General features: G+C 44.6%; 1 protein-coding gene across 1 annotated transcript in view; it reads left to right on the top strand.

Moving 5' to 3' along the window:
• SLC30A9 (solute carrier family 30 member 9) overlaps positions 1-27,951 on the top strand; it is a 201,967-nt gene that overhangs the window by 149,688 nt on the left and 24,328 nt on the right. Inside the window, exons 11-14 of the mRNA XM_082243525.1 lie at positions 17,695-17,830; positions 17,908-17,947; positions 21,369-21,440; positions 21,525-21,632. Of these exons, the coding sequence (XP_082099651.1) occupies positions 17,695-17,830; positions 17,908-17,947; positions 21,369-21,440; positions 21,525-21,632 (356 nt within the window). The remainder of the gene's footprint in view (positions 1-17,694; positions 17,831-17,907; positions 17,948-21,368; positions 21,441-21,524; positions 21,633-27,951) is intronic.

Genomic DNA, 27,951 nt, shown 5'->3' with positions numbered 1-27,951 from the left:
GGTGCCTTGGAGCCGATATCTGCTGGTTTATGCATTCCCTCCGATACAACTGTTGTCGAGGTTCCTCCGTCCGGACATCTGATTCTCTGTTTGTCCTTCCTGGAGAACCTCATAAGGGTTTGGCTGCATCTACTGCAACCATATCAAAGTGGATCAGACAGACTATTGTTCAGGCCTATTCGTTGAAGGTTCAGGGGCCTCCTTTCCCTGTGAGGGCGCATTCTACTAGATCGCTGAGTGCCTTTTGGGCTTTTCGCCATCAGGCATCTTTGACTCAGGTGTGAAAAGCGGCGACCTGGTCGTCTGTATACACTTTTAAAAAAATTCTACAAGGTCGATTTGATGGCATCCTCGGATGCTTCCTTTGGCCAAAAGATTTGCAGGCTGCTGTTTGACGAATAGACAATGGTTTCTCTTTTTGGGGTGAATTTTTTGTTTTGGGATAAGCTCCTGTTGGTGTTTGTTGAGCATTTTGTTGCCCTGTTGGCTACATTCTTAGCCTTGGAAAGGCATTACAGTTTTTGGTTGCGTTCTTCCCACCCCTCATGCCTACACTGCTTTGGGACGCCCATTAGTGTAGAAGCATTGAGAACTGCATCTGTCAAGAGGACATAAGAGAAAATTGGATTTTTGTAAGAACTTACCGTAAAATCCTTTTGACAGACGCAGCTCCTGCCCCTTTATTTTGAGGTTGGTTGTGTCTTCTTTCACTGCTTGCTACGAAACAGATTTTAGAGCACAGTGTGTCTGGGGTAATGTTGTGAGGGACAGCCTCTATAGGCGTGTCGAGTGAAAACTTTTCACTGTTTAGTCTACTCCTGTAGATGGTGCATAACCCATTCGTGAAGAAGCATTGAGAGCTGCGTCTGTCAGAGGACTCGGAGAAAAGGATTTTAAGGTAAGTTCTTACAAAAATCCAATTTTTCATCAGAATTCTACAAACAATACCCCATAATGATAACGCGAAAGACGTTTGTTTTAAATCTTTGCACATTTATTAAAAATAAAAAATTAAACCATCACATGTACATAAGTATTCACAGCCTTTGACATGATGCTCAAAATTGAACTCATCCTGTTTCCGCTGATCATTCTTGAGATGTTTCTACAACTTGATTGGAGTTCACCTGTGAATTTGTGAGTTGATTGGACATGATGTGGAAAGGCACACACCTGTGTGTGTGTATGTATATGTATATATATATATATATATATATATATATATATATATATATATATATAATATACAGGTATATAAGGTCCCACAGTTAACAGGGCAAGCCAGAGCACATACCAAGCCATGAAGCCCAAGGAATTGTCTGTAGACCTCCGAGACAAGATTGTATTGAGGCACAGATTTGGGGAAGGGTACAGAAAAATGTCTGCAGCATTGAAGGTCCCAATGAGCACAGTGGCCTCCATCATCCATAAATCGAAGATGTTTGGAACCAACAGGACTCTTCCTAGAGCAGGCCGCCCAGCCAAACTGAGCGATCGGGGAGAAGAGCCTTAGTCAAGGAGGTGACCAAAAACCTGATGGTCACTCTGACAGAGCTCCACCGTTTCCCTGTGGAGAGAGGAGAACCTTTAAGAAGAACAACCATCTCTGCAGCACTCCACCAATCAGGCCTGTATCGTAGAGTGGCCAGACAGAAGACAGAAGTAAAAGGCACATGACAGCCCACCTGGAGTTTGCCAAAAGGGACCTGACGGACTCTACCCATGAGAAACAAAATTCTCTGGTCTGATGAAACAAAGATTGAACTCTGGCCTAAATGGCAAGCGTCATGTCTGGTTTTTCAGCGGCAGGAATTGAAAATGTCTTTAAGTGGCCCAGCCAGAGCCCAGACTTGAACCTGATTGAACACCTCTGGAAAGATCTGAAAATGGCTGTGCACGGACTCTCCCCATCCAACCTGATGGAACTTGAGAGGTACTGCAAAGAAGACTGGGAGAAACTGCCCAAAAAAAGGCATGCCAAACTTGTAGCATCATACTCAAAAAGACTTGAGACTGTTATTGGTGCCAATGGTGCTTCAACAAAGTATTGAGCAAAGGCTGTGAATACTTATGTACATGGGATTTTTTTCGTTTTTGTATTTTTAGGAAATTTGCAGAGATTTCAAACAAGCTTCTTTTACGTTGTTATTATGGGGTATTGTTTGTAGAATTTTGAGGAAAATAATTTAATCCATTTTGGAAAAAGGCTGTAACATAACAAAATGTGGAGAAAGTGAAGCGCTGTGAATACTTTCTGGATGCACTGTGCATTGGTCCCTGTACTTTGTTGGAGCCCAAACCTCTATCCCCTCTACTTCTCTAGCAACCGCTCTTACACAAAACAACTTTGCATGGAAAGCAAAATAAGCCTTTTCCAAGCCTGTAATTACTAGCTCTTTGGACTTCTAAATGCAAAAAAAAAAATATATAAATATGAAAATGTATTTCCTATATTAAAACATCTAAAATTACACATAACGACACAAGGAATTAAATTTGGAATTGTATTCAGCAAATATTTAAATGCTACCCTGTTCATTAAACATCTGAATGCATTAAAAAAAGGGATTAAATCAATTTCATCAGCAGCTGTGGTGCATAACATTAAAGTAATAAGATTAGATCTAAATAGCCTATGCAGGGAAGGGATTAGAAAAAAATACAGGATGAAATTACTTTTTTTTTTTATGAAACATTGAAAAGGGCACGGAATTATAATACTATATTAAATGGCTCTGCCCCGCTCTTAATTTGTGTACTTTTTGCAGTGTTCCTGTATTTTATTTTAATATGTGTATATTTTTCTAGAGCCTAGAGTACATATTTTTACAGAATCTTAAAATGCACATATTTCCCAATCCTGTAAGCACATTACATGTACTCTCCACGTACATTTCAATTACATTCTGCAAACACAAGACCATTATTTCCTAAACAAATCTTATTTTTTTCTAACTATATTTTCTTACTACTTATGCAGGCTACTGTTCCTTTTCTTTCACATGTTAAAATCAGATTTTTTTTTTTTTTTGCTAGAAAATACCTTAACCCCCCCCCCCCAAATAAATAAATACATACATTTTTTTTCTGAAATCGGAGGCCCTGTAGAATTGATTGGTGGCAGCTGCAATGTTTTTGTGTTGCACTGTATTTGTGCAACTGTTTACCTAATGCATATTTTCAGGATATGATGCACAAAAAATAATTTTAGTGCAAACAAACACAAAGCAATACCCATTTCTCTGTCGCTCATTGACAGACGTAGTCTTCTTGATTCACAAGAACTGGGTTATGTTGTCTCCGCAGGAGTAGGACTAGGCAGAAAAGAAAAAACGTTCTGGCTCCACCCTAGGGGCAGTCCCAGAGGGTATATCCTCCCTCTCTCTGCTACAAGGCATCAGTTTTTTTCTGTCTAGTCAGGAGTAAGGACCTAAGTTCCTTGCTGGGATCTCTGGTCCTGGCAAGATTTTTTTTTTAGAAAAAATATTTTTTAGGTAGTTTTTCTCCAGTGTTGTTTCCTGTGAGATCTTCAAGCAAATACGCCGGACTGGGCGACACTAGTGGTCACCCCAGCCGGCCTACGAGCGCGCGCAGACCATTGCATTGCGCTTGGTCGGCCGCGACACATTCAAGTAAGTATGCGGGGCCGGGCGACGGGCTGGATGTTGAGATCCAGTGGTCACCCCGGTTTCTGCCTACGAGCACGTGCAGACCAGAGCTCCGCGCTGGGTCGGCCGCGACGGAGTCCCATTGGAGGGACTGACCTTGCGAGTTAAAAGTCTTGCTTGGACGCCAGGAACCAGAGAGTCGAGGCGTCCGGAGTGGTCCACAACCCCCCACCCCGGTGGAGAGGGTATTGTGAAGAGAGGGTGCCTGTCGGTTCGGTATGGTGAGTAAACGTTCCCTTTTTTCCTCGTTATGAGGCAGTATGAATTATGGGCCCCTCCATACATGGTCAGTATCTGTCTGACACTAAAAGTCCCCCTTGTAAATACAGCATGTGTTTGGTGGGAAGTGGACTTGGTTTGAGAGCTAACACTCTACCCAGCAGACTGTAGTATTACAGCAGACATAGGAGGTATAATCCTACCTTAATTGTAGTGTACCTCCTGCAAATCGATAAACCGCCATTTAGCAGAGATGCAGGTGGATGTGCTGGGAAAAACGATTTTGGCAGTCCGCCGCCATTTTGCCGTAGACCGGGTGCATGAATGTCCTCAGGTCACGCCGGCCGCCATGTTTTTGGAGTCTATTGTCTCCTGTATGGGGGCGGCCATGTTTGATGAGCCCAGCTACCTCGTGGAGAGCTGGGAACGCCGGAAGGCGTACACAGGGGGCGGAGCCACGTCCTTCTACCCGGGAAAACTAACACAGCTCTTTCCAGTCTGTAAAAGACAGACGCTGACTGCAGTTGGTTGGAAACTTCTCTGCATCGGGTGGTGAGCCTTGAGGGTCCCTCTCTCTCTCTGTGGGGATCGAGAAGCAGGTACTCTGAGGGGCGCTATTGCACTAGGGGGATACACATAAAAAAAAAAAAGAGGTATTTTTTATTTAAAAAAAAAAAAAAAAGAAAAGAAGTTTTTGTTTTTTTCTGGCAGAGGCGTCCTGAATTAACATGGACCCTGCCACTCATGTATCTCCACCGGATCCCCTCGAGGTGTCTGCAGGATCCTCCAGCACCCCACTGACGGTTGAATCATTGTCAGCTATTATGGAAACTTTTGTGTCCCGGGTGGAAGTGGCTTGTCAGGGACAGGGCGCAAGAAAGCGACCCCCGCCTAACCCCTTATTATCTGAAACTTCGGATTCAGAATCTGAGCCTATTTCTGCAGTTGCAGGTACTTCATCTGGGATTAGTGTCTCGGGTACTGTCTCTTCAGACAGTGAGGAGGATGTTTCGGCATCAGCCATAGCCCGAGAGGAAGCGTTGGTAAACGCACTCATTGTATCTGTTCAAGAAACCTTAAGATTACAGGGTATTCCGTCGGAAATGGCTGAAACTGAAATCCCCTTTGGGACTAAAAAACGCATCAAGTAGCGAAGGTTTTTCCATTGCCCAAATGTTTTGGCAATCCAATCAAAGAAGAATGGAGTCTGCCAAAACGCACTTCTGCTATTTCTAAACGCATTAACAGGCGTTATCCGTTTGAGGAAACCCTCATTAAGAAATGGACAGAACCACCTGTGGTGGATTCACCAATTGCTAGATTGAATAAAGCCACGGTTATTCCTTTAGAAGACGCTCCGTCTTTTAAAGATCCAGTGGATCGCAAGATAGAAGCTATGTCTCGCACCATGTTTTCCTTGATTGGATCAGCTTTCAGACCAATAATTGCTATTGGACTGGTTTCGCAGACTGTAACTGAATGGACCAAGTGGTTACGCCGGGACTTAGAAGAAGTCCCTCAGGCGGTATCAGATTTGTTGGAACAAATGATACAGGGGTTACAGTTTGTGTGTGATGCGGCGTTAGACGCCACTCCATTATTGGCGCGAGCATCAGTTTCAGCAGTGGTTCTCAGGCGTACACTGTGGCTAAAAGGTTGGTTAGCCGACCAAGGTTCCAAAAAAGCATTGGCTAATATCCCCTTTTTAGGAGAGCGTCTATTTGGAGCCAACTTAGATGAGATCATTAAGGATCTCACGGGAGGAAAGAGCACCTTTTTACCGCAAAATGTTAAAGGTAAAGGACCTCGTCAAAGACGAGGGCCTTCTTTCTCTGCTCACAAAAAGTTTTTTCGTCCCGCGGGTGAAAAAATTAAGTCCTCCAAAGCTCCTTCAGGAGGCTTCAGGGGACGTTGGTCGGGCAAGCAAAAGCCCGCCCCCTCCAGACCTGAAGATAAATCGTCCAAAGCCTGAAGGTGCGCCCCCACCCATAACTGGGGTGGGGGGACGTCTTTGCCGGTTCCCGGATCCATGGCTTTCCAGAATCCCGGACAAGTGGGTTTGCGAAGTCATAAGGTCAGGGTACAAGATCGAGTTTCGATCTCTCCCACCGGCGCGATTCTTCCCTTCCAATATCCGACTATCCCCGGATCGTCTAGAAGATCTGCGGAGAGCAGTCACGGATTTACTACAACAAGGAGTGGTAGTCCACGTTCCTTGGACAGAACGTTTTCAGGGGTTTTATTCAAACCTATTTACAATACCCAGGAAAGAGGGCAAAGTGCGTCCAATTCTGGACTTAAGGGCACTCAATTCCTTTCTCAACATAAGAAAATTCAAGATGGAATCCATTCGCACAGTAGCAGCCTTCCTGCATCCAGGGGATGTCCTAGCGTCCATAGACATCAAGGACGCCTATCTTCACATTCCCATTTTCGCAGGACATCAGCGGTTTCTACGCTTTTCCGTAGAAGAGAACCACTATCAGTTTGTGGCGTTACCTTTCGGTCTCGCCACGGCTCCTCGGGTCTTCACGAAGGTGTTGGCCCCAATGTTGGCACTACTGCGCCAAAGAGGCATATCGATTCTAGGTTACCTAGACGATCTCCTGCTTCATGCAGAGTCTCCTCAGACCCTGCTACAAAACATAGAAATTACTATAATTTCTTTACAGGAATTCGGGTGGCTGGTGAACCAGCAAAAGTCATTTCTGGTTCCCACCCAGAGGCTCGAATATCTGGGTCTAATTCTAGACACAGTCAGGACAAGAGTTTTCCTTCCGGTAGGGAAACTCCGGAAGATTCAATCAGCAGTCCAGTTGTTACTATCCCAACAGCTGGTCTTCTCTTCGAACTTGCATGAGGGTTCTGGGGTTGATGGTGGCTTCCTTCGAAGCAGTCCCATTTGCCCAGTCCCATACCCGAATTCTTCAGCAAGAGATTCTTCTCAGATGGAATCGGAATCCGGAATCCCTGGACAATCGGATCCGATTGAGCAAACAGACCAGAGAGTCTCTGGTCTGGTGGCTTCGGTCTCCGATGCTCAGCCAGGGAAAGTCATTTCTGCCAATATATTGGACGATAGTGACCACGGATGCCAGTCTATCCGGATGGGGAGGAATTCTCGGTCAGTTATCTGTCCAGGGACTTTGGTCCCCGGAAGAATCCAGGTTGCCGATAAATGTATTGGAACTGAGAGCGATCAGACTTTGTCTGATTCACTGGACCGAGCAGCTCCAGGGCAGCTCGGTTCGGATCCAGTCGGACAACGCCACGGCCGTGGCTTATGTCAATCACCAGGGGGGCACCAAGAGTGTCCGAGCGGCCAAGGAAGTGGCTTGCATTCTTCGCTGGGCGGAACGATTTGTTCCAGCGATCTCTGCGGTGTTCATTCCGGGGGTGGAAAATTGGCAGGCAGATTATCTCAGCCGTCAGACTCTGGATCAGGGGGAATGGTCCCTCCATCCAGAATTTTTTCACCAGTTGTGCCTACGTTGGGGCACCCCGGATGTGGATCTGTTGGCATCACGATTCAACAGGAAAGTACAGAGATTCGTGGCTCGCTCCCGCGATCCTCTAGCAGAGACCGCAGACGCACTGATCGCCCCGTGGGGGCAATACCAGCTAATGTATGCCTTCCCTCCTCTCGGGTTACTGCCAAGACTTCTTCGCAGGATAGAGGAGGAAGGAATTCCAGTAATCCTGGTAGCTCCGGACTGGCCTCGCCGAGCTTGGTACGCCGACTTGGTCAGACTGGTGGCGGACGTCCCGTGGAGACTTCCTCTCAGGGAGGACCTACTGTCTCAGGGACCGATCTTCCATCCTGCTTTACGATCGCTGGCTTTAACGGCCTGGCTATTGAGACCCAGGTGCTGAAGGACAAGGGATTGTCAGCTTCTGTTATTCCTACTCTAGTTAAAGCAAGGAAAGCGACTTCCAGAAAGATTTATCATCGCACATGGAAGTCCTACATTGCATGGTGTGAACCTCTGGGGTTCCGTCCACGGTCTTATTCGGTTAGTCGAATATTAGCTTTTCTGCAACAAGGGGTTGAGCAGAAACTGGCCTTGAGTACTATCAAGGGTCAGGTCTCAGCATTAGCTATCTTCTTTCAGAAGCCTTTGGCTACTCATTCCTTGGTGCGGAATTTCATCCAGGGGGTGCGACATCTGGCTCCGCCAGTGCGCGCGCCGTTACCACCCTGGGATCTTAATTTAGTATTGTCGGTTCTTCAGAAACCTCCCTTTGAAGATATTAGGGAGATTCCTCTACCTACGTTGTCCCAGAAGGTGGCCTTCTTGGTGGCTATTACTTCTGCACGCAGGGTGTCAGAACTAGCCGCTTTATCTTGTCGTTCCCCATATCTGGTGGTTCATAGAGATAAGGTGGTTCTTCGTCCGAACCCATCCTTCCTACCAAAAGTGGTTTCAGAATTTCATCTGAATGAAGAAATTGTATTACCTTCCCTGTGTCCTAAGCCCAGTCATCCTCGGGAGTTTGCTTTACACTCCTTGGATGTGGTCCGGGCGATCAGGGTATACTTGAAAACGACAGACTCGTTTCGCAAGACGGATTCACTTTTTGTGATCCCGGATGGACCCAAAAAGGGGTTGCCTGCATCTGCCGCGACTATTTCCAAATGGATCAGACAGACGGTGGTACAGGCTTATTCTATTAAGGGTCGGGAGCCTCCGTTCCCTGTTAAGGCGCACTCCACTCGGGCACTTAGTGCGTCATGGGCCTTTCGCCATCAGGCGTCAGTGGTCCAGGTGTGCAAGGCGGCTACCTGGTCGTCGGTGCATACCTTTACAAAACATTATAAAGTTGATGTAATGGCATCGTCTGATGCCTCGTTTGGCCGCAAGGTTTTGCAGGCCGCCATTTGAGGAGACCAGTGGTCTACCTCGAGGGTTTTTTTCCGTTGGAATTTTTATTTGAGTCTCATTCTTTGTTTATAATGAGCCTTTAAAACTTCTAGTTTGGCACCGGTTGGGCCTTCTAGATTGGATTTTGATTTCTGTCAATCCCACCCCTCATTTGTGGCACTGCTTCTGGATGTCCCAGTTCTTGTGAATCAAGAAGACTACGTCTGTCAATGAGCGACAGAGAAAATCGGATTTTTGTAAGATCTTACCGTAAAATCCTTTTCTCTTAGCTCATTGACAGACGTAGTACCCGCCCCTCTATCATTGAGTTGGGTTGGGTTAAATTCTCTGTTGCTGCTTTGTGACAGAACTGATGCCTTGTAGCAGAGAGAGGGAGGATATACCCTCTGGGACTGCCCCTAGGGTGGAGCCAGAACGTTTTTTCTTTTCTGCCTAGTCCTACTCCTGCGAAGACAACATAACCCAGTTCTTGTGAATCAAGAAGACTACGTCTGTCAATGAGCTAAGAGAAAAGGATTTTACGGTAAGATCTTACAAAAATCCGATTTTCTCTAGCGCTCATCGACAGACGTAGTCCTCGGTGATACACCACCTTCGGGTTATGTTACCTCCGCAGGAGCAGGACTAGACAGGAAATTAAAAAGCTCTGGCCACACCCTAGGGGCAGTCCCAGAGGGTATATCCTCTCTCTCTCTGCCTCAGCAAATCAGTTATTTTCTGTCTAGTTAGGAGTAAGGACCTAGATACCTTGCTGGGATCTTAGGTCCTGGCAAGAATTTTTTTCTAAAAGGATTTTTAGACAGCTTTTTTTCTCCAGTGTTCCTGTGAGATCTTCAAGCAAGAAAGCTGAACTGGGCGACGGGCTGGATGTTGAGATCCGGTGGTCACCCCAGTTCAGCCTACGAGCGCGTGCAGGCCATAGCTCCGCGCTGGGTCGGCCGCGACAAAGTCCCATTAAGAGGACTGAACCCGCGAGTTAAACGTCTCGCTGAAACGCCAAAGACCATGAGTCACGGCGTCCGTATCGGTCGACAGCCCTCCCGCCCCGGTGGAGAGGGGTACTGTCAGGAGTTGGTGCCCGCCTGGTTCCGGTATGGTGAGTAGTATGTTCCCCCTTTTTCCCTGACGGGTTTTGTGGTGAACGCGGGCCCCTCTCTGTATGGTAAGAAAGAGTTCTTTCTATCCTATAACATGTCACAAATCCTCCTACTTTGAGTGTGATTTTATGTGTGCAAAAAGCCAGGAGGCTTGGTTTGGGAGCTAACAATCTATTGTATACATGTTTTTAAGATGTAATCTGTGGCATTCTGGGAATCTTATGGGTTAAGTATAAGCTACCTACCAGTCAGAAGCCACGGACATGTAGACTGCCTTCCAAATCAGATCTCCAGCTATTAGCAGGCCTCCCGAACGGCCATGCGGTCCGCCAGGGCCGGTACCGCCAACCACGCCATATCCCCATGCAGAGAGAGTGTTGTGTGCCCTGCAGCACACCGCTAGTCAGCACAGGCCGCCGCCATTTTTTTTGCTGGATCGCACGAGCCGCCATTTTGGCGTAGCCTCGTGTCTCCAGCATGGGGGCGGCCATGTTTGAGGTGATCCTACACCTCGTGGAGCTTGGGGGAGGCGCCGGAAGGCGTGCAGAGGGGCGGAGCCGCCTCCCTTCTTCCTGGGCAGCCAGCCAAAAGACTTCCTGTTTGTCAAGACAGCGCTGTAAGCTGTTGCAGTTTAACTCTGAGCATCAAGTGGTGAGCCTGGGGGTCTATCTCTCTCTCTCTCGATCGATAGGGATCCCTAGCAGGTAACACTAAGGGGCTTTTTGTGGCGCTGGGGGTCAGAAAAAAAAAAAAAAAAAAAGTTTTTTTCTTTTGAATTATATTATCCAGGAAGTAACTGGAGTTATCATGGACCCTGCCACACATATTCCCCCACCTGTTTCCCTCGAGGGGGCCTCGGGACCCGCCGGTGCACAGAGTATAGAGTCATTTACAGCAATTTTGGAGTCTATGGTGGCTCGGGTGGAGGCGGCCTGTCAGGGACGGGGGTCAAGGAAGCGACCCCCGCCTACCCCTATACCATCTGACACCTCTGACTCAGATTCAGAGATGGTCACGGCAGTTGCAGGTTCCTCTGCAAGGGCTGTTATCCCAGGTAAAGCCCCCTCAGACAGTGAGGAGGACGCTTCTTCTCCTGCTATAATTCAGGAAGAAGCATTGGTGGACGCACTAGTTGTGGCAGTGCAAGAAACTTTAAAACTTGAGGCTTTACCGGCAGAGGCAACTGAAACAGAGAGGCCTTTCGGTACTAATAAGCCCATCAAGATGGCGAAGGCTTTTCCGGTACCTAAATGTTTTGGTAATCAGATTAAAGGAGAATGGGAGCATTCTAAACGTACCTTTACTATTTCCAAGCGTATTGCTAGACGCTATCCGTTTGAGGAATCCATCATTAAGAAATGGACGGTACCACCAGTCGTGGATCCGCCTATTTCCAGGCTGAATAAAGCCACGGTTATTCCAGTGGAGGACACTTCGTCCTTTAAGGATCCGGTGGATCGAAAGATAGAAGCAGAGTCCCGCACTATCTTTTCTCTGATAGGGTCAGCATTCAGACCAGTAATTGTTATTGGTCTAGTTTCCCAGACACTTACGGAATGGGCGAAAATGGTACGCCAAGATCTTAGGGGAAAAGATATTCCCCAGGAGACATCTGATTTGATGGAACAGATCATACAAGGGCTACGATTTATCTGTGACGCAGCCTTGGACACAACTCCCTTATTAGGGCATGCATCTAAGTTAGCAGTGATCCTCAGACGTGTGCTGTGGTTAAAATGCTGGTCAGCTGACCTAGGTTCCAAAAAGACCTTGACCAATCTCCCCTTTCAGGGGAATCGTCTATTTGGGGCCAACCTAGATGAAATCATTAAGGATGCCACTGGGGGCAAGAGCACTTTCTTGCCACAGGCTGCAAAAGCTAAGGGACCTCGCAACAAGCGAGGACCTTTCTTTACTGCCCATAAAGGGCGCCCGGCTGGTACTAGCGGGAAAGGCAAGACTCCTCCAGGAGGATTCAAGAAGGGCTGGTCGGACAAGCAGAGGACCAACCCAGCCAAACCCGAAGCAAAGGAGTACACAGCCTGAAGGTGCGCCCCCACCCGGTTTCAGGGTGGGGGGACGTTTTCACCGGTATTCAGGACATCAGATCGAGCATCTACCACTACTACCGGTGCGATTCTTCCCTTCCAACATTTAAGTACCACAGGAAGCGGTAGTTACCGTTCCCTGAATAGATCTTTTCCTTTGCCCTTTCCTAAGATTAGTCCCGATACCTCACAGGAATCGGATCTGGTTGACCAGATAGGCCAAGCAGCCTCTAGTCGGGTGACTTCGGTCCCTGAGGTTCAACCAGAAAAGATCACCCTTCCTGATAACTATCAGGTATCTGATAAATGTGTGGAAACAGAAAACGACCAGACTTTCTCGGATGGTCGGGGCCAGATAGCTCTAGGGACGCCTGGTTCAGATCCAATCAGCGCCAGTGGTCCTAGAAATTCTAGGCTGGCCTCCTCAAGCCGGCCTGGCCGACTTGGACATGCTAGTCGCAGACGTTCCGTGGGAACTTCGTCTCAGGGAGTGTCTGTGGTCTCAAGGACCAAGTTACCTTCGTGCTTTACAGTCGCTGGTTTTAATGGCCTGGCCATTGAGACCCAAGTACTGAAGGACAGAGGGTTGTCTACTTCAGTCATTCCTACCCTTATTAAAGCAAGGAAAGCGACTTCCAGCAAAGTCTATTATCACACATGGAAGACTTAGATTGCGTGGTGCGAATCTTTAGGATTTCCTCCACGTACCTATTCGGTGTCTCGAATATTGGCCTTTTTGCAACAAGGGGTTGAGCAGAAGCTAGCCTTGAGCACCATCAAGGGTCAAGTTTCAGCATTAGCAATCTTCTTTCAGAAGCCGTTAGCTACCAAATCCTTGGTGCGGAATTTCATCCAGGGGGTGCGGCACCTGGCTCCTCCAGTCCGCGCGCCCTTACCGCCCTGGGATCTTAATTTGGTTTTGTCGGTTCTACAGAAACCTCCCTTTGAAAACATCAGGGAGATTCCCTTGCTTACTTTATCCCAGAAGGTGGCCTTCTTGGTGGCTATTACTTCTGCTCGCAGGGTGTCAGAACTGGCTGCATTATCATGCCAGTCCCCATACCTAGTGATTCATAGGGATAAGGTAGTACTTCATCCTAAGCCATCTTTTCTTCCTAAGGTGGTTTCAGATTTTCATCTGAATGAGGATATTGTACTACCTTCCTTGTGTCCTCAGCCCAAGCATCATCGGGAACATGCGTTGCATTCCTTAGATGTGGTTCGGGCAATCAGGGTATACCTGAAAGCTACGGAATCATTCCGTAAGACGGATTCACTTTTTGTGATCACGGATGGCCCCAGAAAGGGTTTGCCTGCATCTGCCGCGACCATTGCCAAATGGATTAGACAAACGGTGGTACAGGCTTATTCTATTAAGGGTCAGAGTCCTCCGTTCCCTGTTAGGGCGCACTCCACTCGAGCGCTCAGTACTTCCTGGGCCTTTCGCCATCAGGCGTCAGTGGTCCAAGTATGTAAGGCGGCCACCTGGTCGTCGGTACATACCTTTACTAAATTCTATAAAATTGATGTGACGGCATCGGCGGATGCCTCATTTGGCCGCAAGGTTTTGCAGGCCGCAATTTGAGGAGACCGGTGGTCTACCTCGAGGGTTTTTTCTGTTTGAAAATTTTTTTGTTGAGTCTCATCATTAAGGATGAGCATTGTAAATTTCTAGTTGGCACCGGTTGGGCCTTCTAGATTGGGATTTGATTTCCATTTTCCCACCCCTCAGTTGTGATACTGCTCTGGGACGTCCCGAAGGTGGTGTATCACCGAGGACTACGTCTGTCGATGAGCGCTAGAGAAAAATGGATTTTTGTAAAATCTTACCGTAAAATCCTTTTCTCTTAGCTCATCGACAGACGTAGTCCCCGCCCCTCTGTTTTGGAGTTGGGTTGGGTTAAATTCTCTTAGCACTGCTTTTTCACATAACTGATTTGCTGAGGCAGAGAGAGAGAGGATATACCCTCTGGGACTGCCCCTAGGGTGTGGCCAGAGCTTTTTAATTTCCTGTCTAGTCCTGCTCCTGCGGAGGTAACATAACCCGAAGGTGGTGTATCACCGAGGACTACGTCTGTCGATGAGCTAAGAGAAAAGGATTTTACGGTAAGATTTTACAAAAATCCATTTTTTTGGGCAAAACATAAAAGACTGTTGTGTCAAGTAAATAGACACCAAGTGTGTCAAGTCTTAAAGCTGAATATTTAGCTTGTTTGCAGAAACTGCAGGCATACCATGAACTAAGCCTAATTAGGGACCTGCCTCCGTATCTCTATTATTCACATCTGACAGCTTTGTTGAGCTCCAGGAAGATAACTTCTGGAGCTCCAACGCTGATCACTGTGGTCGCTGGAATTGATATGCCCACTCCTCCCCTCCTTCTGCCCATTCACAGAAGCCTTTGTATTATGTGAACTCATTCACAAAATACAATGGCTTCTTTAAATGGGCAGCAAAGGGGAGGGGCAGGCTTAGCTAGTATGTGTGCTTCTCTCCTTTCACAGCCAATGTGTATCCTACAGGAATGCAATAAAACTGTCTCACATATACCTAAAAGGGATATGTCCTGGAGGTATTACATGCATCTAATTGGACTTACAGTAACTCGGTGTACCTGAACTTTTGTGAAAAGTTGCTGAATTCTTTGAATTCAGTTTCAAAATTGCTGACACCTGTGAAATGGCAAAAATCTACATTACCAAAAATTGTCGGTATGTGTCAGTCTGAAAGACTTTACAGCTGCCTGAATCACTGAAAGATGGTCGCTGGATAAAAAAACACCAGATTTACGGGTTCAGCGGCAGCCATGAACTTTTCAACCCCTTGAATACCAGGACATGTTTAAACCTACTTTGCTAGACAAGGGCTTAGGTTCACGTTATAGCTGGTTGTAGTTAGTCACATTCAGCTAGACTTGTTCTATAATATTGAAGATGTTTTGCTACCCTTTCAGGTAGCTTTCTCAGCTCTAAAAAGTGTTGGTAACATACCCCATTTGGGTAAAGCTATACACTTGTAGATTTCGAACAAATGTTCATATGAAGTCATACAAACATTCATCTTTGTACATTTTTTTTTTTTTTAAATCAATAACAATTTTATTGAGATGCCAACAACAATACATTTATAACAGATGCATACATTTCTAATGTTACAAATACTATTCATTATACAAAGTCATAAACATATAGCTCCTATCGCCTCTGCAGTTCCTCCCATGTACATTTGATGAATGAATATATGTCATTGAAAAATAGTTTAAAGTTTAATTTGCCTTTAACATTAAATTTTATAATGTAATTTTTTGAAAAGAAAACTACGTCAACTTAGAAATTAGTTAGTTTGAGACCTTTTTTTTCATCCTGCACCTTCAAATTTTTCCATCACTGTGGTTGGTAACAAATGTTGAAGTGACCCCACTAACAAAAAGAAAAATTAAACCAATGTTAGCAGAGACCTGTAGTGTTGACAGTTTTAAGGGCCACATCTATAGGCTAATATTTCTAAGAGAGCTAGAAGAACCATCAGGCTTTGTGCTGTGAGATCACCCATACCAACTTTAACTGATGCATCTGCAGAAATTTGCTGAAAACTGATTAGGCATTTTTTTTGGTCTGCACTGCAATTTAATTTAAAGTACGATGAAGGGAATTTATCAAAATTGGAGCAGCTGTGCATGACAACAAATGAGCTGATTTTTTTTTAGCTTGTTCAGTTAGGCTTTGAAAATGAAAGATAGAAGCTGATTGGTTGCCATGCATAGCTGCTCCAAATTCTGGCTGCTCCAGTTTTGATGTGTTCAAACAGCAATTTTTAATGTGACTTTCACATTTTTCATGGTTGCCCATTAATTTGTTTTATTGCATGAAGCACAGAGATTTGTAGCTTGTTTACTACTGTCACACTGCTCTGTTGCATAACAACTGTTGAAAAAAAGATATCAGCCAGTAACTATTGTGTGGCATTGCAAAGCAGGAAGCGGGGACTGTATACATAGATGGTGCATTCATAATGCTCATTACATATACAATTACAAACAAATACAAGTTTTTTTTTTTTTTTAAACAGTTTGTTTTTAACCCTGTTAAAACTAAAATGTATTAAAGTCACAGTATGTAAGTGTAGGTTGCAATAATTAGGAAAGCCAACTAGACATATGCTGGTTTTCGGTAATTCGATATATCGCGGTATTGCATAGCCACGGTATTGTTATTGTGGCATTTTGAAAAAACCGAGTTTCTCTGCTCCTGGGTCTGACTTGTGAATTGATACATTTCAGTGAGCTGGATGACTCATTCACTCACACAGCTAACGCCTTTCAGCATTAAGTCTCCCAGTAACTATAAACAAAAATGATTACATTGTATCTTTTCCTTCCCTCTGCCAGGGAGAAAGGAAGTTTAACCTCTTAAAGACTGGACCTTTTCTGACACTTGTTGCTTGCAAGTTAAAATCAGTTTTTTTTTTGCTAGAAAAGTACTTAGAACCCCCAAACATTTAGATAAAAACACCGGTCCTCCTGCAGGTTTAACCAATGAATGACTTTACTATTGCTTTAGGCCTGGTTCACATGTATGCGGGTTGGGGGCCCACATTTGCACAGGCATAGCAGCCCATTGATGTGAATGGGCTTGAGCTGCTATGCCTGCGTTTTCAGCTGAAAAAAGGTGCATGCAGAATTTAAAAAAATGCAGTGGCCATGAAATCCATCCTTCTTTTGCACCATGCGACTTACCTGCCGCTGCTGCACACGCAAACTGTTTTTAAATGCCGTGCCCACGTATACAAAAAATGCAGAAAGCTTGCCAGAGCAGGAACTGCAGCTTAGTCGCATGGTGCAAAAGCAGGATGGATTTCAAGGCCACTGAATTTTAAAAAAATGCTGCATGCACCTTTTTTCTGCGGAAAATGAGGGCATAGCAGCCCGTTCAAATCAATGGGCTGCTATGCCTGTGCAAATGTGGGCCGCCAACCCGCATACATGTGAACCGCCAACCCGCATACATGTGAACCGCCAACCCGCATACATGTGAACCGCCAACCCGCATACATGTGAACCACCAACCCGCATACATGTGAACCAGGCCTAAAGCAATAGTAAAGGAATTTATAAACAACACCTCCTTCAGGTTTAACCACTTCTTGACCATAAGGATTTGCCCTCTTAATGACCAGGCCATCGGATCGGAGCCGAGCACCAGGACCAGTTAACACCAGTTAGGCCAGACACTGCTTGATGACCTATTTTAGGCCTGGTTCACAGAGTCTGTACTGACTGACTATATAATAATGTGCATAAGTGAACCAAAGCCCCTAAATTCAGCAATGAAATTGAAGTGAGGTGGAAATTTAATAATTTAAATTTAATAATAGAATACCGTGAGAATACCGTATACCGTGGCAAAACCTTAATCAATTAATCGCAGCATGAAAATCTGATACCGTCACAAGCCTAAAGCCAACATGTTGCTGGGCCTGACTTTACATAATTGCCAGATAGAAGTCGAGTACTAGTTTATAGAAAGGGTACAGTCAGGCTGCAGGGTAGGAGGAAGTACATTGGGGTCACTATAGGAAGAACAAAGATGGAACTGAGAGGTGGCACCGGCCAGGGACTTAATCTACACGTTGCAGGGGTTTTAAAACCCTAAACCTTATTTCAAACAAATCTATTTGACGTGTGCATCTAAACAAATGCATAAATAAGACTGTACAATGCCTTTTAATGTACTCTCGAAACACCAGATAACTGCATATTTCTTCCTTTTTAATTTCCCAGGTATGGCTTTACAAACATGCGATATATTGCTTCCTTGATCAGTGGTGTAGGCATTTTTATGATGGGCGCTGGATTGTCATGGTACCATGGTATCATGGGTTTAATGCATCCTCAGCCAATAGAATCGTTTCTATGGGTAAGTGTCTTTCTTTCTTTGCTATATCCCAACAGATATTTTTCTATGCTCGCTAAAGTGTTTTTCTTCTTTTCCAGGCATACTGTATACTTGCAGGATCATTAGTTTCAGAAGGAGGTAGGCAGTCTTTAGTTTTTGATCTTTAAACCAAATATAGTATAAGTCTTATTTCTTTGCATCTTCTATTGAGACTGCAAAGAATGAGCTAGATAGTGTTCTGTTTTGCTTTGTTTTTTCGCCTGTGGATGAAGAATAAAGAGGTAAACTGATAAAAAAAAAAAAAGCTTGTGTATACAATTGATATATAGGATCAGCTGATAATGTACGTAGTTGTTATAGAGGGTATAGCCTATGAAATATAGACATTTAGCCTATATTAAGTATATTTCCAATATTTGCAATGATTTCTGTCCCAAATTTCAGGTTGTGGTTGATTTTTTTAGACAAGTCACAGACCTAGGCAGTATTAGCTATATAAGATATACAAATACATGATAAAAAGGTGTGGCTTACTTACAGTGTAAACTGCATGTTAAACAGTTGGTGGATGCAGGCAAATAGGCAGCTAATGTTACATGAAGATCTCAATTAATCTGCTTGAATCTGCCCACTACCTTCTCCTATGCCTCCCTGGTGGTTATTGTGCCACGTATCACTTTAATTTAGATGATCAATATGGATGATGATCAATATTGATGACTGGGAAGTGTGAAAAGACAGGGTGAAGCTTAACCCTTATGGGAAAAGTTAAGATGTTCATACAATTACAGTGACCACTGTATATTACCCATCACTTTCTCATAAATACAGAGGGTTTAAATCATGTGTTCCCATCTGACCAAGGTCAAATCCTTTTCCTTTCTATCAAAAACAAACAAACAAATGTTTGGCTTTAGATGCACTTTAAATGGTTTAATGCAGGGGTAGGCAATCCTTGAGAAGTGGATATCAAAAGCTACCAGGGTACCATTCTATTTAGAGTGATAACTTGGCAAGCTCCCCATAAAAAGGTAAGGAAGGTTTGAAAAGTTCAGGGGTCAGAAAGGCAGGGGCCGTAGGTCAGGAAGGCAGGGGCCGTAGGTCAGGAAGGCAGGGGTCAGAAAGTCAGGGGCCGTATGTCAAGAAGGCAGGGGTCAGAAAGTCAGGGGCCGTATGTCAAGAAGGCAGGGGTCAGAAAGTCAGGGGCCGTAGGTCAGGAAGGCAGGGGTCAGAAAGTCAGGGGCCGTATGTCAAGAAGGCAGGGGCCAGGGGTCAGGAATAAGGAACGCCGAGCAATCTCTGCTTTTACTTTTCACTACTGTTTACAAAATAAAATGTATGGCCAGTTCACATCACATGCATCTTCTGCATCAATAATGCATGGAAAGTAGGTTATAGTCCCGGTTCACACTTGTGCGATGCGGGAAGGCTGCGAATTCGCAGCTTGTTCCCACATGCAAACGCACATCTGGCAGTTCACACTGCCATATGCGATACGCAGGGGTGTCAATGAAATGTTAACGACACCCCCAGTTTGATCGCATTTTGCAGTGCGATCTGACAGTTCGCATCGGATCGCATAAGTGTGAACCACTGTGCGATCCGATCCTGATGCGGCTGGAAAAAAGGGTCCTGTGCGTCTTTTGTGCGGGAGCAGTGGGAATTTCAGCCATACAAAGTGTATGGCTGAATTCGCATCCGCACATCCGATCACATGTAATGAAGGAGCAGTGCGCTCCGAATTACATTCGATCGCCTCACTCGCAAAAGTGTGAACCGGCCCATATTGTTTCTATTGGCATAGTTCACACCAGTGCAGTCAGTTCCAGGGCATTCCAGTTTAAAAAAAAAAAAAACATGCTGCATTTTTCCTGCACTGCACTGCACTGGACTGTACTGGAATGATAAAATGCATGAAAAATGCTTTGGATCCCAGAACAGTGAGGGCCAGTTCACACCACAAAAACAAATTTCTGATCAGTTCTGGATGCATTTCTGCATACGTGTTTTTGATATGTTTCCTGATGCATTACAGATTTTTTTTTTTCTTTTTTCCTGTTATTTTTTCCCCCCACTGTACTGGGGTCCAGTGCATTTTTGTGCATTCTAGTGTGTTTTACTGTTGCAGTACATTTCAGTGCAGGAAAAATGCAGCATGTTCTTTTTTCTTTTTTTCTGGCACTGGAATGCCCTGGAACTAACTGCACTGGTGTGAATATGCCATTTGGAAACCATATAACCTATTTTCCATGTATTTTTGATGCAGAAAAAAAACGCACAATGGACTGCATGTGCTGTGAAAAATAAAAAAAACACCTGGAATGCACCTGGGAACATGATAAAAATTTGCTCCGAATCTGTAGTATGTTTTTGTGGTGTGAACTGACCCTTAATTGGATTTCAAGAGCTTCCTGACTTTATCTAGTTCCCTGGCAATTAACCATTTCCCTTTGTCAGGCAGCTGACACTTTTATGCAGAATAAATGCTAGTGGTGCTGGCAGGTAAGCCCATGCATCTACATTGCAGGCAGGAGAACTGCCAATCCCACTTACCAGCCAGCCACTGCAGTCAGCAGTCTGCTATCCCAGGGCAGGTATGCATCACCTTCCTGCCCTTTTACCCACTTTTAGCCTGCAGGGACCCTCTCTTTCTTTAGTACTTGTTCCCCCAGGCCCATTAGACCCTCCCATCACCACTTTAACACTGCTATGTCTAGTATTTTGGTAGAGCTTGGACCGAGCCTCGTGCAGCTTACTAATTGATGCCAGCTCTATATTTCCTGGAGTCTGGCCCTAACCCTGACCTAGGACTTCCCTTGGTACTGTCCTGACTTGAAAGGCACTGCAGCTGGGTCGGGATTTTCATCCACCAGATGATCGCAATCGGGGCTGGCCAACCCCCAGTTTAATGCATATAGTTCTATGTACTACACATGCACACAGATTACACATAGAACTATATGCATTAAACTGGGGGTTGGCCAGCCCCGATTGCGATCATCTGACGGATAAAAATCCCGATCCAGCTGCAGTGCCTTTCAAGTCAGGACAGGGCTTGATTTAGAGCTGTTGAGAGTGTTGTCCATTTCCGGCTTGGTTGTTTAGTCCGCATTGAAACTTTTTTTTTTTTTTTTTTTCTCTTCTCTCGTGAAGTTGCACAGAAAAGGCCCCTTAGTGCAAATCCACACAATGCAAAAATCCCTTTTTTTCCCTCCTTCCTTACCATACAGTACGTCTGCATGCTGAGGAAACCACTCTCAACAGCTCTAAATCAAGCCCTTTGTACTGAGCTCTACATTTTCTAAATCGATTAAGACAACAGAATTAGAGGACAGACATTTCTATTGATCCTGCTGGCTGTTTTTGTACCAGATCCAGGCAGCAATATATAGAAGATTCAGGAATAAATGCAAAGTTAAAGAGATGAATAACTATACGCTATTTTAAGTGTTCTCTGATTGTGTTTTTAACCCCCCCCCCCCCCCCAACCTGATAAAGGACACTGCTGACTGCCAATGGTTTCCGGTGTACTCACAGCCTGTAATGGTCTTTATTCTAGCTACGCTCCTTGTTGCTGTTAATGAAATTAGGAAGAGTGCAAGGGCGAAGGGATTGTCCTTTTACGATTATGGTATGTATGGTATGGTTTGGAGCCATTTTATTGGAAATGCTGTCTTTATTTTGTTCTACAAAATAATGCCGCTGTTCTTCTCAGTGATTCAGTCTCGGGATCCAAGCACTAATGTAGTCCTGATGGAAGATGCCGCTGCTGTTTTGGGGGTTATAATGGCTGCCTCCTGTATGGGGTTGACATCACTAACTGGTAACATTTTTTATTTATTTTCTTTTTTTACTATGAGGTACATGTATTTGTATAAACAAATGTATATATGTGGGAGGGGGCAATAGAGGTGACAGGTGAGAGCAGCTTCACCCAAAGCAGATTTCAGCATTTTGCATGGAGTTTACTATCTTGAACATGATTTTTCTCATCAATGCGCTTGGGAAGATAATGCTCCGCTGCACTCTCTTGTTTAATCCAGGAGTAGGCTCTCTGCGGTCGTGAACCATTAGATATGTAAAACTTTAGTAATTCAAAAAAGGGAAGGGGAGCCACTTGACAAAAAAGCCAACTTGAATTTATTGAAGCAAAGAAATTCATTGACAATCGACTTGGTGCTGAAACGGCCCTAATGCATTGGCTTGCTTCAAGTGATTGTAAAGTCGAGTTATGTTTGTTATTTAAAAAAAAAAAAAAGTTATACTTACCTCCTCTGTGAAGGGATTTTGCACAGAGTGGCCCAGATCCTCCACTTCTCAGGTCCCTCTTTGCTGCTCCTAGCCCCTCTCTCCTGTTGAGTGCCGCAACAGCAGGCAGCTTGCTATGGGGGCACCCGAGCCAAGTTTCAGCTCCGTGTTTTCATTCAGAAATAAAGCTGTGGTCAAGCCCCACTCCCCCTCTCTCCTGATTGGCGAAGTGACTTTGCTTAAAAAAGGCGTGGGAGCCAATGGCGCTGCGGCTGTGTTTCAGCCAATCAGGAGGGAGAGTCCTGGACAGCCGAGGAACTTGTGGCCATTGCTAGACAGAGAGATAAAAAAAAACCTTCTGCCTTTACAACTTCTTTCAGTAAATTAAATTTGGCTTTTATGGTGAAGGGTCCTCCCTTCCATTTTGGATTACTTGGCTACATGTTTTTTCTCATAGCTGGATAGAGGGGCAGTGTGGGCAATCACCTCACCATGGCCCCAATTGGCAACAATGACCCAGTGAGGGATAGATCTCTGCCCTGCTTATATCAGATCCCCAGCCCAGCTCCCCCACCACCCATGTTTTTGTTCATTTCCAGGTTACCCTGTCTTCTGCACAAATCAGATACTCACCCACTCAGCAGATCCAGCTTTGTTCTGCTGAGATTCTCTCCTGTTTTGTCTCCGTGCCTTCATGTTCAGGTATGACGTCATCGCAGACTTTTCTGGGTTCAGGTGGTCGGCCTACCGATGACACACTGCTGGACCTGCCCCCCTCGTCCTTTATTGAATGGTGCGACAATGCTTTCTCTTATATGATGTTGCATGGCCCAGGAGGCAAAGGGGACACAATGCTTGTCCTTTGCCTAGGTGAATGATGTGCATAGGAGGACGGACTGAGCACATTTTTTAAAAAAGAAACTAACAAAAAAAAACAGTGCTATTTAAGGATAGGGAGGTTTAAGAGCAGGAATCGGTGCCACAAGGGTGAAGAAGAGATTTAAAAGGTCATTTAAATGTCTTATGTATCTTACCTATGTTACCACTATATGTTAGATGTTCTAAAATAGACAGTGTAGAGTAGGCTTTCTCAGCCAAGAGTCAACTAAAGGTTGCTTAGGGGTTCCTTGAGCAGTGAGTATTGGAAGGTTGATCTCCTAGTAAAGACCACCAACATAAGGGGACAATTTCCCACTGACATCCAGTGCAAGAGGTCACTTCTACAATAATTGCCAATGTATGAGTCTTTTTTTTCCCCACTGACCACCAATGTGATGGGGCATTTTTCCACTAACCACTAGCGTAATGGGACCCTACATTTTTTGTGTTTCTTTTCTGTCCATTATTATTTGTTTCTTTAAATCCTTATTATTGGCGACTGTAAATAAATTCACTGGGTGTCAAATATTCAGGGTATGCCGTTTTCTTCATTCTCCTATTTAAAAGGTTTTACAACTTCCGATCATGAGAATGTTCCAAGACTGTAAATGTAATCATTTTTTAGCAGGGGTTCCCTTAGACCTCAGCTATTTCAAGGATTCCCTTGAAGGTTGAGAAAGGCTGGTGTAGAGGATCCAATCCATAGCAACAAATAACTTTGGGATCTGGCAGTGAGAAGAGCGTCATTTCCAATGGGTCTCAAATGCTATTTTAAAAATAAAAATATATGTACAGCAGCAGCTTGTGGCATGCTCATATGATCGGGGGGAGTTAGATCGGAGGCTAACATGGATGGAGCTCCGCTTATACCTCTGTAATGATTCTGCCTGTCTGCTTAAAGCGCATCTAAACACAAAACCAAAAGTATAATATATTGCAGATGCCAGTCCTTGGTGAGATGTCTGCACTCCTTTTTCTCTTTCAAGCTGCTTTTGCTTTATTTTCATCTGGTAATCCTGTAAATAATGTTCTTCTTTTCCCTGGGTGGCAATGTCACTCATTCGCTGTATCTATGGAGGGAGCCATGGTTGTCACCATAGGCTGCTCTCCCAATTTTGACTATAAACATCTCTGTATCTCTTCATCTCTATTAGCTAGGGCAGTGGTCCTCAACTCCAGTCCTCGCGGCCCACTAACAGGCCTTGGGGAGATGCAGACTAGAATACTGCAATCACTGAGCAGCAAATGAGATCAGCAATTTAGTTATCTTGCAAACCTGGCCTTTTAGTGGGCCCCGAGGACCGGAGTTGAGGACCACTGAGTTAGGGGACAGGGCAATTGGTAGTCTACAGATCATAGCTAGGAAGATAGTTTTTGTTGCAGCTTACATGTAGCGATGAAGACACTTCATTGCTGACAAGTATTTTCTGAAAATGTTCTTAGCTTGGAAAAAGAAAACTAATGCAACCACCACATCTAAAGACTGTAAGCTTCAATATTTTGCATTTTTGTTCTTGAGGTTAATTATCTTTTAACAACTGTTAGGAAAGGATCGGGGAGTGTGTTTTTCAGTGACTCCTCTAAATTCTAGACTAAAGCTGGCCATAGATAATGCTATTTTCTTTCCTTCAACCATTGATTGAAGAAAGGGAAATCGCTTGATTTCCTCTTTCAACACTGACTTTGGTTTCCCTCTCGCTACACTACAGTATTCTGACAATAATGTAGTGGTGGCTATAGCTGCTGGTAGCAATCGCATGAAAAAAACCAGACAGGCTGTTTGTACTGAAGTCAAGCAATAGATGGACTTCAGTAACACCAACCTGCCTATAAATGGATCGAAATTCATCCATGTCCTGCTAAACCAGCCGAATTTCAATCTGTCCATGGCCAGTAGGGATGGGCAAACAGTTCGGCCCCAACATGAGTCCGGGCTGAACATTTGCCTGTTCGGCCCTTCACCGAACACCCGAATTTGCAGGATGTTTGCTGGGTGTTTGCCCCGACAAACACCCTGCAATGCACTGAGCGCTGCACAGTACATTCTGCGCCCTGATTGGGCAAAGCTTTGCCCAATCAGTTTTTTTGACGAAGCCTTTATTAAAAAATAAAAAGTGTCCCTCAATGTAAATCCATCGTCAATCCTGCTCTCACCTCGCTCTTGCCTATACAGTGGGGATCGAAAGTTTGAGCACCCCAGGTAAAAAATTGTGTTAATGTGCATAAAGAAGCCAAGGAAAGCTGGAAAAATCTCCAAAAGGCATCAAATTACAGATTAGACATTCTTGTAATATGCCACCAAAAGTAAGATTTTATTTCATTCATTTACACTTTCAAAATAACAGAAAACAAAAAAATGGCGTCTGCAAAAGTTTGGTTACCCTGCAGAGTTAATATCTTGTACTTACCCCTTTGGCAAGTATCACAGCTTGTAAACGCTTTTTGTAGCCAGCCAAGAGTCTTTCAATTCTTGTTTGAGGTATTCTTCCTTACTTCCTTACAAAAGTCTTCCAGTTCTTTGAGATTTCTGGGCTGTCTGTCACGCACTGCTCTTTTAAGGTCTATCCATAGATTTTCAATTATGTTGAGGTCAGGAGCTTGTGAAGGCCATGGCAAAACCTTCAGTTTACGCTTCTAGATGTAATCCCCCGTGGATTTCGAGGTGTGTTTAGGATCATTATCCATTTGTAGAAGCCATCCTCTCTTTAACTTTAGCTTTTTAGCTTTAGCTTTAACTTTAGCTTTTTCACAGATGGCATCAAGTTACCATCCAAAATTTGCTGAAATTTTATTGAATCCATTTTTCCTTCTACTCGTGAGATGTTCCCTGTGCCACTGGCTGCAATACAACCCCAAAGCATGATTGATCCACCCCCATGCTTAACAGTTGGACAGAGGTTCTTTTCATTAAATTCTGTGCCCCTTCTTCTCCAAACGTACCTTTGCTCATTCCGGCCAAAAAGTTCAATTTTAACCTCATTGGTCCACAGAACTTGTTTCCAAAATGCATCAGGCTTGTCTATATGTTCATGTGCAAAGTTCAAACGCTGATTTTTGTGATGAGGACATAGAAGAGGTTTTCTTCTGATGACTCTTCCATGAAGACCATATTTGTACAAGTATCTCTTTATAGTGGAATCTGTCAGATCTTTCTGGAGGGATCGTGCAGTCAAACGTGGGTTTTGAATTGTTTTTCTCACAATCCTGCGAGCTGTTCTGTCTGATATTTTTCTTGGTCTTCCAGATCTTGCTTTAACTTCCATTGTTCCTGATGACTGCCATTTCTTAATTACATTCCGAACAGAGGATATTGACATCTGAAAACGCTTTGCTATCTTCTTATAGCCTTCTCCAGCTTTTTTTCAACTATTTTCAGTTTAAGTTTTCTAGACAACTGCTTAGAAGATCCCATGGTGCTGGCTGATGGGGCAAGGTCAGATGAGTCTGGGCATTTAAAACCTTTGAGATTGACATCACCTGGTCTTCCCAGACGATGATTGAGAACAATCCATGACACTGGCAGGTCTCAGGCTTGCAAAGGGGGCAGTGCATGCTATAAATTCTGCAGGGTGCCCAAACTTTTGCAGACGCCATTTTTTGTTTTCTGTAATTTTGAAAGTGTCAATGATGGAAATAAAATCTAACTTTTGTTGACATATAAGAATGTCTAATCTGTAATTTAATGCCTTTTGGAGATTTTTCCATCTTTTCTTGGCTTCTTTATGCACAGTAATACACATTTTTACCTGGGGTGCCCAAACTTTCGATCCCCACTGTATAAGAAATGTTAAAGTGCAGAGCGGGCATATGGTGGGAGACCACCCAGGAGGTGAGATTGTCTTTTCATTTATTTATTTATTTTTTTGTCTGGTTAGGCGGGCGGTTCGGTTGGCAATGACTATACATCGAAAAACGATTTTTTTATTTATTTATTTTTTTTTTTGAATAAAGAATTTGTCAAAAATGGTCTCTTGTGTTTAGTGCTTTTGTACACTTTTATTTGGCGAATGGCTAGGGGTACAATGTACCCAATACCCATTCACATAGGGGGCATTAAAGGGGGCTTCAGATTCCGAATAGTCCCCCACCAGCAGACCCTGACAACCAGGGGGACTATTTGGGGGACTAGGGTTGTCGGGAGGAAGCCCTTGTCCCTATCAACATGGGGACAAGGTGCTTTGGGTTGGGTTTCCTGACCTGAATATGGAAAGCTGTGTCTATCAATGAATGAAAGAGCTCATTGAGGGACACAGCACCCTCACCCCCACCACCACCAATGGGGTTTTGATACTGCTGACATGCTTGTTACTAAAATTAAAGCCTATAGCAGAGAGGGGGATGTATACCAGCAAGGACTGCCCATAGGCATAGCCAAGTCTTTTTTTCTGCCTAGTGTCCTACTCCTGTAGGGAGCGATATAACCCTATGGTTCTGAATATGGAGATCTGTGTCCGTCAATGAACTCAGAAAAATGGATTTTACAAACAACAAACATGTTACACGTACCCCCTCTATGCAATAGTTTTGTGCAGAGCAGCCTGGATCCTCTTCTTCTCGGTTCCTCTTTTGCTGTACCTGGCCCGTTCCTTCTGCTCCAAACAACTTGCTATGGGGGCACCCGAGTCGAACTGCAGCTCTGTGTGTCCATTCAGACACCGAGCTGCTGGTCGGTCCCACCCCCTCTCTCTCCTGATTGGCTAACTGACTTTGACAGGCAATGGCGCCACGGCTGCGTCTCAGCCAATCAGGAGAGAGTCTTGTGGCCCTTGCTGGACAGAGATGGTCTCAGGTAAGTATTAGGCGTGCTAAATGCGGTGCTTAGAATGCATTAGGATTAAAAAAAAAAAAACATTCTGCCTTTACAACTTCTTTTTCTCCTGTCCTGTCCTTTTCACTTCCGTTGCACATCAGCGCAGGAGTGAGGCAGTTAATTCTGAAGATGCCATCTTTTCATACTAGTCTCATTCCCATCATTGGGTACAGACACCCAAGGCAAATCTTCATGAGTTATGTGT

Source organism: Pelophylax lessonae (assembly GCF_965119305.1).
Source record: "Pelophylax lessonae genome assembly, chromosome: 1".
Taxonomy (NCBI): Eukaryota; Metazoa; Chordata; class Amphibia; order Anura; family Ranidae; genus Pelophylax; species Pelophylax lessonae.
The sequence above is the reverse complement of the archived record's forward strand: the minus strand, read 5'-3'. Positions and strand labels throughout refer to the sequence as shown.